An 11,276-nucleotide genomic window follows, 5' to 3' on the forward strand; every position below is an offset into this window, starting at 1 on the left:
ACTGAAACTCCCCTGGCTGTCTAGCTCCTCTTTACTCCTCTTGGTGCTATGTCGTATGCTACAGGAGCAGGTGGAGTGCTGTGAGGTGAACAAGGGAGGGCGCCTCATTTCCTCACAGCTGTGATCGGTAGCAATCTGAGTATGTCAGGCATGTGAGGAGGGGCACCGACCACCAAAAAATACAATAATTCTGTTTTAAATGCAAGCCTGCAGCTGTTCCACAACAACGTGTCAATAACATCGGTAGTCATAGGCGCACTGTTGACACATTCTGTAGTGTGCACACCATGCACACACTTGACACGTACTGTAGTGTACAAACTATGCACAATCCGTCACGATCAGTCTTTTGAATGAAAGGCAGCTACCGTTGAATAAATAAACAATGATCGTGTCTCCGAAGTCCGCGCTCTGCATTACTCACAGTCAGGACTCTAGAATCTTCCTTTCAGAAACTGTTGCTAAGCTCGAAACTGCATTAAAGGTTTGCAAGATTTGTCTCCCTCTAACTCACGGCTCTTACCTTCATTAGGTACGCCTTCTGTGTTGTGTACCGTTCCCATTGTACCCTTTACTCTTTGTAGCACAAAGTGTAGACACTTTCTAACCAAAAGGGGTCATATGTGGTTCGGCGAAGTGGCAAACCCTCTGCAAGGGTTAACTGGTCAGCTTTCAGTTGACAATTGCTGCATTCAGGTGTTAAACTGGTACTAAAAAGGTGCGGCTTTGCTCATACACTATTAGAAGTTGTTAAACTGTCAAAAAACTGAAATATTACTGCTACATATTGTGCCACATTGTTACATATTCGACTTTCCTTGCTGCATAATTATGTCAACCCTATTCTTCACTGCCACTTAATTCTAGTGGCCGTGCTATAGTGCTTTATAGTGTTTAATTAGCTGATGTAAGAAATACCTCATGGGCAGATATTTCTATTGTTCTGGTGTCAATCTGGCACCGACAGCCTGGAGTGCTGGTCCATTGGCAGAACCCCAATCTGAAACGAGAATAACATGGGTGGCGTGTCATTATATCCAAATATGTTTTTCTGCCCCTATAGATTTTGTTTCCAACTATCGCTATCATGTGCTGCTAATAACTGCGGCCTCCGTGGTGGTTCTTTCTGGCTTATCTGTACGTCATAGAAATTTTCACCATTCAGAAATAAATAAATCTAAAGGGAAAGTTGAAAGAATTGAAGGGTGACAGCAGCTTAAGTATTTAGGATTAACAAGTCAGGACTCACGGTGTTACAGTTCGCATGAAGCGCACAACAGGAAGCAGCTACGGCTAGGTCACATTATAGTACTTGGTGTCATGTGACACAGAGCGCCACCCTCTGACACAAATGTCACCTGATAAGTAATGTAAACCCTTCTCCCCACCATAATAACAACAAGCATTTGCAATGCAATAGGTCTCGCATTTACGCGAGCTTGAGCTATTGACATTGCAAATTAAAATGCTTTTTATTTTTGTTTTTGTTTTTAAAACATAAATAGCTTAATCTCGCGTAAATGAGAGACCTATTGCATTGCAAATGCTTGTTTGTTATGTAAAACCACACATTGCACTAGTAGTCCCTGACACTGAAAGGAACTCCTTACTGTGCGGATGCGTGCATTGTGCAAGAACAGAATGTCATCACTCACAGTTAGGCGGCCAATGGCCAGAGCGGTCTAAGCCTGTGCGCCAGGCTGTAAGCTTTGATGGGCAGATGTCAAATATGAATGCCACTACATCACTACAGCACTACAGCAGATGAATGGATGGAGAGAGCTAATGGAACTCCATTGTAAGTATGTATAGCGTATATATTTTTGTTTAAAAAAAATGTCTTGGTTAGCGCCAAACCGACAAAACAGTACATAATAGCCACAACAATTATTACATGCTGAACTAGACGTCAATCTGAGATGGTAACCCAGAAGCAAGTTGACTGCGCTAGAAGGCTGTAGTACAGGCAGAATATGCTTTCTCTCTACCCCTCATCACCTTTGCCCCTCCGCCGTGAAAGCAGCATTATAAATCTTCCCTGTGCCTGTACTTTTAAATAGTTGCGCTATTTGTCTGGTGAAATCACTGATAGTTTCTGGCCTTCTTTTGTTTAATTTGTTTATGCAAATGCAACTTACACCATTAATTTGAATCCAGCCACTTATTTAACTTTACAATGCAACCTTTTTGTTTGTTTTTTCGTTAATGAGTAGCTCCAAAAGAAATGTTGCGCACAAGTTACACCAAAAAAATAAAGGAATATATAATCAGCGACACTGAGCACAATAAAAAAAAAACATAGGTGTGATAGAGGTTGGTGAGTAAGAGGATGAAATGAAACCAAAACGCCTCCACCAAATTCCGAGAAAAAATATAGAATTGACTTTCATGTCAATGTCAAAACAGTTATTTACCTCCCTACCTTCACATGCACATTGCCGCAACGATTTCGCCATTTTACTTTCTGAAGGTGCATTATTGGTCTGGAGCCGTGATTCAATTTAGCTGCAACCAGTCATTTGTCTGAACCTGTGGCAGTCCAGCGGGAGAATGCCACATAATGACAAGGCCACACGTAATTAAGAACTAGAAATGTAAAACAGCGCAGTCAAGGAAGCTACACCAGATCCTTCATCAACTTTTCCAAGAAGACTGAAGCAGTACCCCGAAACACACTCCTTGGAGTGGTAGCACACCTGCTGCACTGTACTATTCCAGAAATTAAATGCCACCTGCAAGGTATGTAACTCAGTTTTTCCCAAGGTAACCTTACATATTTTGTCTTCCTCCTTACAGTATTGCTTAAGAATATCCTTCCCAGACTATAGTATTCGCCTGTGGCCTGCCATTACACTGCATTTTATACCACTGCAACCTAATATCCTACATAACCCACAATACAGTCACCGAATAGCTTATATTTCCAAATCAGTGTTCCCCCATCAAGCATCTGAGCTCAAACAGTGTCCAGATTTTTGACCTAGAACATGCTTAGAACACAATCACATGTATGTATGTGCTTGGAAGACCAAAGAATGTGGAATTTTTAGGTTTGTGAAAGTTCTTAGGGATTGTTAGTAAAGCCCTTGGCACGGTCATGGTACGGCACTCATCAGCACTATCTTGTCAGAAGTACCATTACCCGCTTTATGAACCACAGCCTTTGGAAACCAAACACCTCAGTGCAGCCAAAGATTCCATAGCCGAATGCCCTGGGCGCCATGCACTCGATTGCCCAGTTACTCCATAGGAACATGCCCTGATGCCCCATAGCAGGTGTTTTCTATAACTCTGTGCTCTGCTATCCAAGTGTATATTTTGCCCTTAATGTTCAAAAGTATCACCTACTGCACCTCTCGCCAGACCAGCGCATGCGCTGGGTCAGGCGAAACCTAAAAAAGAATGTGTGATTGTGTAACGTAACTGGTGCTCATGTAAAGCGCTCCAATACCTTCGGGTCGAGTTTGCGCTATATAATCCAGGAGTGCTAGGCTATCGCACCTTGTCCTGGACGTTCCAGTGTAATGCATCCCTTATTCCCTAGAATTGAGCTGCAAATAAAGCCACTGCACTGTATACACATATTAGCATACACAATTTAAGGATATCTGGGATGTCGTTCTGGCAGTTCATTTTTCAGCTTCTCTGGGGAGATATCCTAAAAAAAAAGAGTGGAAAAATATTAAGGTATTGGGAAAAAATGCAACAGAGTGATGAATGCCAGCGACAAAATGGAAAATCTAGACAAATGGTAGAAAAATACACGAGTGAAAGAATGTTAAGAAAATGCACAAATATGAGGAGGGAGGAATAAAAGGAGTGCGATCGTAGGATAAAATGAGTGAGCTATAGAGGTGTAGTGATTTATTTTTGCTAAAAAAAAAAAATACAAAGTTTTCCCAGACAGGAATCATTCAACCAGACTCCTCCAAGATTTAAACAATGGCAGGTGAAACACAGCTTTGTTTCAGGAAAGGAAAAGAACACAGGCTTGAAAACGAAATCATTAAATTCGCTTTCTGACGCTCCTCTGCGAATTTTAAAGAAAGGTATCCTGTCCAGCAGGGCGGGGCTGTGACGTGGGGCTCCTCAAGGAAAAGAGCATAGGTGGCTAAGCTGAAAGTTGCGGCGAAAGGACAGGACAATGGCTGAGGAAAATGGAGCTTCCGGAGGAAGTCATAGCAGCTACGGTGGCTGAGAAGGAGGTGAGATAGGAAAGGGTGGTGGCCATGGCCGTAGGATGATCGCTGCGGGAAGGTAGTGAAAGGGAGAAAGTGGCAGTAACTAGGCCGAGAACATAGGCGATCAGGGAAGGTGGCGGTAGCAGTGTTGAGAAGAGCACAACAAAAGGAGAAGAAAGGTAAATTTAGAGAAGAAGGTGGCAGTGGCTCGGAGGAAGGTGGTGGCTAAGGTAGAAGAAAGCAGTAGGGAAATAATGATGCCATGTGTAGGATGTAGAGGCGTTTTCAGAAGAAAAACTGCAGTATTAATAGCAGTGAAGACTGAACAGAGTGGATGAAATGAAGAATGGAATAACATTAAAAGAGAGGAAGATAAAAAGCGATGTACCTTATGAAAGAAGAAAACAAGAAAGGAAGAGGAGGAAGAAGTTTGAGCGGAGGAAGGAAAGGCAGAAAGTAAGAACAAGCGGCCGCGAAAGTGAAAGTGATCGCGATCACGATCACGATCAAACATCAAAGCGCCCGCGCACATGCACTGTAGCTCTAGGCTGGCCTGGTAGCACTTTTTGGAGCCCTCTCAATAAGTCTCGCCAGACCAGCGCATGCGCTGGGTCAGGCGAAACCTAAAAAAAAATGTGTGATTGTGTAACGTAACTGGTGCTCATGTAAAGCGCTCCAATACCTTGGGGTCAAGTTTGCGCTATATAATCAGCAGGAAAAAAAAACCTAATGAAAATGCCAGATGTCTTTCAATGGTCCGACACACAGGGAGTTTCCTGAACTTTGGAACTCTTCCAGCAATAGACTAGACACCAGTTACACCATTCTGTTCATAGTACAGAAAATATTTAAGCCGCTCTCCGAGGGTCACCCCAATTCAGTGTTTGATGAACCCTGCCGCAACGCTCTACTCACCAGTCAAAGAGAGGCTGGGAAAGATGCCAGGTCGCCCTTTCTTGCATCTTCAGACCCCTTTAGATGTCCTCGCGCTTCCTTTGGGCCTTTAAAATCCACCCAGGACACAGCCAAGCATCGACCCCCTCAGCACTGAATGGCACCATCTGCACCTTAAGGGTTTTCACTAGCTATGGCGCCTCATTCAGACCTCTAAGACTAGTGAGACCATTTTTCTGAAAAGACTTATTAGCACTACTCTAGCTTTTGTCAATAGATAAGGCAGCAGTATACTTGGAAAACGGGAATAAACACACAGGTAGCCCTCGTTATATTTACTTACACTAGCCTGTGCGAGTGAGCCCTTGAGGCTGAAATAGTACTTATGTGAGGCGACACTTATTTATTCTGTTTATTTATGCTTTTCATGGAGGTGGAACGGGCCCCTAAGGGTTTCTTAGTGCTTTTCACATAGATACATTTAAATACTGTAAAAACAACCTATAAATCCAATTATATTTTGAAAATGAAATGTGCAGAAAACACAAAATAATCATTTCAGAAAAATAAAGAATCTATAAACATAGAAGAAATACATAGAACCTAACGCTGTACACCATACAATTACAAAATTATTTAAATCAAAAGGATCAATGCAGTGAATTACAGAGAGATAGAAGTTGAGGAAAAAGTACAACATTCAGGAGGTCTTCCTAGATGGTAGGACAGTTAAAGGGCCCAGAAAAGTGATGTCTCCAGAGGAGGAGGTGTAATCAGGACTATTCTAGGCAGTGTTAAAAGAAAATAGTAAGACCCCAAGCAACAGAATACATCTCCAGAACACACTTTTGTTTGTCAGTAGATCCACACTTCAATACGCCCAGCCATAGAACACCCCAACACGTCATCTTTTCACTGGCTTGGGCTGTAGGCCGCAAAGTCAACCCATACATTTATATAGCACCTACTACCTCTGACGAGGCATTGACCCCACGTGCAGGGGAGAGGGCCTACACATAAACCGGAGCATGCCCATGAGCATCCAACATGGAGATCGTAGCGCTTTGGGACAAGCTCCTCCCCCAAAGCGCTAGGAGTCAAAGTAACTGCAAAGCGTGCACGCTACGAAAACGTGTTATATTATAATCACAAAGTGGGCAAGCACTATGCATGATGGGATCTGAAGGCCACACATAATTTAAATTGACAAACTACAAGTTCTAGCATGCACAGTGCTACCTGACTAGAACGCTAGATTTGAAGGTAGCTGAATCTGTTAAAATCATCCCACAGTTGCGCAAGCAAAAAGAAAAAAAACTGCTTCGCCTCAAAAAAGGAAAAAAAGAGTTTAAAAAACCAACAAGGAGGTTAACAAACCCGTTTGCTCAAATCGGGCGTGGTGATGTGATAATCCAGGTAAAAAAATGAATCTAAGTTTGTTCAGTAGGAATGATATCTTTATTACGTGATAATCTGGAGATCACCGAAGAAGAGCTTTCCTTGAACGTTAGGGGGAACCCTCAGGGATAGAGAAAGTCATGGAGAACAACATGCTGCTTTCATTGAAAAAGAGGCAGCGCCCTCGTTACATTCCATACAATGAGGGCTGCCTGAGATGGACCCTTTCTGCAAGTCACGCGTCACTCGGACACCGGCGGCGTCCTTACGCAACGTTCCTGTATACAAGAAGACAGTCAAATGAAGAACTTACATAAGCGCTATTTTCCCAGATCACTCTGTGTACCTGCTTCTTCAACAATTCACTCTTTACAATAAAGTATCGCACCCACCCACCCCCGACAAGATGCAGTGGCGTGACTGAAAAAGAGCATAGAGCGCCAAGACAAACCAAAAATAATCATTTGGTGCTTTCACCTCCCCCTTCCGATCACGATCAAACATCAAAGCGGCCGTGGGGCCCCGAAAGTGAAAGTAATTGCGGTAAAGTGCGGCGCGCGCGCGCACATGCACTGTAGCTCTAGGCTGGCCTGGTAGCACTTTTCGGAGCCCTCTCAATAAGTCTCGCCAGACCAGACCATGCGCTGGGTCAGACAAGACCTAAAAAGATGCAACCAGGTCTGGACTGGCCCAAACGCAGCAGCAAATGCTGCTCAGTGTGCACATTCACCCTGCCAATAACAAGGATTACTGCCTTCACTATTGAAACATAGCCAATAGGCCTCGCCTTTGGGCCCTTATCAATATTTAGTTATGCAGCACAATAACCTTGGTTCTACAACATCAACCGCTGCATGGCTAAACACTTATAAGGTCCCGAAGGCGAGACCTATTGGCTATGCCAATGCTTGTTCTTTCTAATTCCTAGTTTTAAGATTTATGGTCAAGAGACTTTTTTTTTTTTTTTTTTAAATCTTCATCGGCTCCAAAAGTTAATTTAAATATTGATTTTAATTTACTAAGTAATTGCTAAGTATTCCGATACTAATTATAACTAGTTTTTGTTCAAACTTGATGTTTTTATATAAGTACCACTAAATGCTACCCATCCTTTAATCCTAAAAAATCCCTTAACGATACCCCTCTCTAACACCTACAAACTTCTAACTATACCTTAAGGCTCCAACTATCCCCGAAAGCCCTAACTCCCCTTAGCGCAACGCCTCCTTGAATCCTAAAAGTCCATTCCTACACCTAAATGTTTCCCATCGCCTAGCCATACAAACTCCTTACTTCCCCTTATCACTCATTGTGGAGCTCAGCCTGCTTAAAGCAGGGGGTGTAAGGGTTAAATACTGGGAAGAATTGGGATTCAAATTGCTGATTCCCCAGGAACTCCTCATTTCTAATGCAACCCTCCTGGTCTCCCTTGTGATCCCAGTTATTTCTGTCACCACCTACCTCTCTGCAGTTTCCCTGGGGAAGAGTTACTGAGTGATATCAGGGACGTTTTTATAAGGTCCTTAGCGGTATCCAGCAACACAGAAACATTTAACTCTTTAAAGAGTTGGAATAACTTTTTTATGGCATCATTGGAAGCATTTTTTATGGACAGTGGAACTGTGCTGCATTGCCATTTGGGAGAAATGAGCACCACCCCACTAATGGAGTCATTTACAAAATGTCAGAAGTTTTGTCCTCTGGTACTTATGGGAACGGAATGCCGTACTTTTCTCCCAAAGCAAAAATGGCATTAAACGTGCTGAATACCACTCTCTACGCATTTCACATTATTTTTACTGCTTCCCACTTATTCTAAATTACCACCAATATTAATGTGAGTGATAAAATAACCAAGTAATAGTGTGGGGCTTCTAAATTGTTCTAAATAACAGCCTATCATGGTAAGGTAAACTTTCAATGTTAGGTCTGGCTGGACTGCACAGCTCTCTGGATTGTTCATTTTTAGCAATTCTTTAAAATATGCATAGAGTGGACTTTTTTGGGGTCCACTCATAGTAGTATTCTCATCGCATCAGCTGGCGATGCCTCATTATGCCTTCCAGGTAGTGCTTCCGTTAGAATGCACTGGGGATTATTCTAAATCTGAAAAATCAACTCAACGCTGTTGTTAGTCACATTCAATTCCTTTTCTCTATACGCATTCTACACAGAATGCAATATTTTTGCCTTTCCCCTGCATTAGATAAGCTAGTAGGACTGACTATAATGTGGGAAATCACATCCGTGCATCCAGCGCTTGCAAACAGCATTTGTGAATGCCTATGTTTACATTTGTTAGTACTTTAAAACTGAACCTATCAGCTTTGCCACTGCTTGTTCTAATTCTCTGCATCTCTTGACATTAGCTCCCATTCGAGCAACAGACTGGTGAAGTTCCGTATAAAACGTGTTCATGAGTGAGGTGCACTTGTTTGGATCCGTAACAAACGGATGGGTCTAGGACGTGGATTGTACCCCTGCAGATCCTTGTAGTGTCTAGTCATAAAAATGTTAGCAGGTAGGGTGGTGACATGGAGGGACTCACTTGGGCAGAATGCTATATTTACACAACGTTCTTTTTGCTGATGTCTAAGGAGGTTTTCTACCCACCCCACGATGGTACCGTTGTCATTTTAGTTGGTAAAAAATAGCAATGCAATTATCTGAGTCCCCATGAAGGTTCCTTTTCGTATTCGAATTTTTTGTTCTGTTATTGACATATATGCCAGTCCTGCCGTAATACTGCATATTTTCTACTCGAAACGCTGTCATCTATTATTTGTTTGACATTTCCTGATTTTCTGTTTTCATTTTTCTAGCCGATCCTCTTGTTGGAAGCATAGCCACTCAATATTTGACAAACAGAGCAGAACATGACAGGATAGCAAGACAGTGGACCAAGAGATATGCTACATAAATTGGACGACTCGTGCAGTGTGAAGGGGCAGGAGGCACCTTTACAGTGTGCAACAGATCTTTATAGCCTATAAAAACGGACTTCTGTGTACATGTTATACTGATTCTACTCTGCTTTTATCCTGTGAAGACTGGGATACTACCCATAAAAGGTAAATGCTATCGAGAGTAGAATTTTGTAGATGTAGAATAGTTACGTTAAAATGCCTACTTGCAAGTCTTGCTTCTTTGGGATATCAAAATGTATTTTGTGATGTAAAGGATACTGTTCCTGAAGTCAACCAAATATTATGGTGCATTTTAGCCTAATTCATTATCTGTATGAAGGTACAAAATGTAGATGTAGATGATTAGGAATTGCCATTTGTATTAAACCCAGATCTTGTTTCAATTATGTGATACATGCTGTTGCGAAAACTGTTTTATCTGTCAGTTTGTACCGAAAGGATTTAATTTCCCTTTGTAGCTCAAAGAGCCCCCAATATATCATCCCAAAAACAATAAACATGTTCGCTAACGTGTGTTATTTTATCTCTCATTCAAATGATTTTTTTTCTTTCAGTTTAAATGCCTTTAACAAAGGGTTGGGAGGGTTTATGCAAGTTGAAGGGCAGGGAGGGCTACTGAAAAACATCAAATTATTTGCATGTTCTTTGGATGTCCATAATGAGGTGTTACACGTCAATATATAGTTTAATGTGGTATAATTTATAAACTACTTGTACACTTTCAAGGTAGAGTAAATTAACCAAATGTATTTCACACAGGAGCATGGAAGTTGCATTTTATTATTTACTGGAGATTGTAATTGTAGAAAGTATTATAAGAAGCTGGCAAGAGCAATGGTGGAAATAAAGGAGGGGGATATAGTGAAAGATATGAAATCATAAAGATATTGTGCTGTCTGAAGAGGAAGCCCGTACCAGGCAACCAGAAGATTGAGCAGATAAGATGTGATCTCTGCACTTTATCACAGCAGCACGTAAGAGCGTTTGTCATTGAGATTCTTAAATATTATGGGAATCATTGTGTTCTAAATAAAGCATGCTACCGTCGTAGGCATTGTTAACCGAAGCAGATTGTAATACGGCTTTTAACCGTTTTGATGTCTCCCATTGCAGCACTACTTGCCTCCAAGGAAAAGGTGAACATTTAGGTTACTGCTTCTAGTACTCAAACCATCCCCAGTAGGACCGCCCACGACAAGAGAGGGTTATAAGGCCACTGGTTTTCTGTTTTTCCCATCAGAAACTTACTCTGCCTCCCATTTATTCATATCTTCCCCAATCTATATATTTTTTAAATTATTATTATTTATATGGATTTATAGAAATACAAGCCCTTTAGAGCAGGTATTTCCCTTGTTCCTGTTCAGGCATTTTCAACAGTTCTGGTGGCTCAGTGGACTAATGCATCCACTGCAGGGGCCTGTGTTTGACCTCCTGGTCGTAGGTTCAAATCCTGGCGGGTCCACTCAGCCTTTCATCCATCTGAGGTAGATAAAATGAGTTCCATTGAGTTGGGTAACAATAAACATCTGTTATTCAGTGCCAAGAGACCTATGGGTGAACGTGCGCTTTACAAATACACGTTATGTTTCACGTTTGCTTTAGTGTGCTCCGTAGTTACCTGGCTTCAAATGGTGTCCGTGCATTAAATGAATCTCTGGCATATCTCCACCATAGAGCACATCGGGGCTCTCAGCCCATTGCACCAAGAGGTTCTGTGCCCACTTCAGTCTGCATGCTTTTTCAAAGGCACACAGTAGTTTCTGAATCTGCTGACCTTGTATTGTCTGGGGAAGAAAATCACCATCGTTCTACGAATACTGACGGGGAAGAAATTCCTTGCTTTTTAGTATACATTTGGCCTTCCAGTCGTTCA

The 11,276-nt window shown here is 42.0% G+C and overlaps 1 protein-coding gene across 1 annotated transcript in view; it reads left to right on the forward strand.

Annotated features, from left to right (window-relative positions):
* Positions 1-9,923, forward strand: part of UBE2E3 (ubiquitin conjugating enzyme E2 E3) — a 189,477-nt gene extending 179,554 nt beyond the window's left edge. The window contains exon 6 of the mRNA XM_085645190.1: positions 9,296-9,923. Coding sequence (XP_085501316.1) covers positions 9,296-9,393 — 98 coding nt within the window. The 3' untranslated portion in view covers positions 9,394-9,923. The remainder of the gene's footprint in view (positions 1-9,295) is intronic.
* Positions 9,924-11,276: the final 1,353 nt, after the last annotated feature.

Source organism: Triturus cristatus, chromosome 3_1 (genome assembly GCF_964204655.1).
Source record: "Triturus cristatus chromosome 3_1, aTriCri1.1, whole genome shotgun sequence".
NCBI classification, from domain to species: Eukaryota; Metazoa; Chordata; class Amphibia; order Caudata; family Salamandridae; genus Triturus; species Triturus cristatus.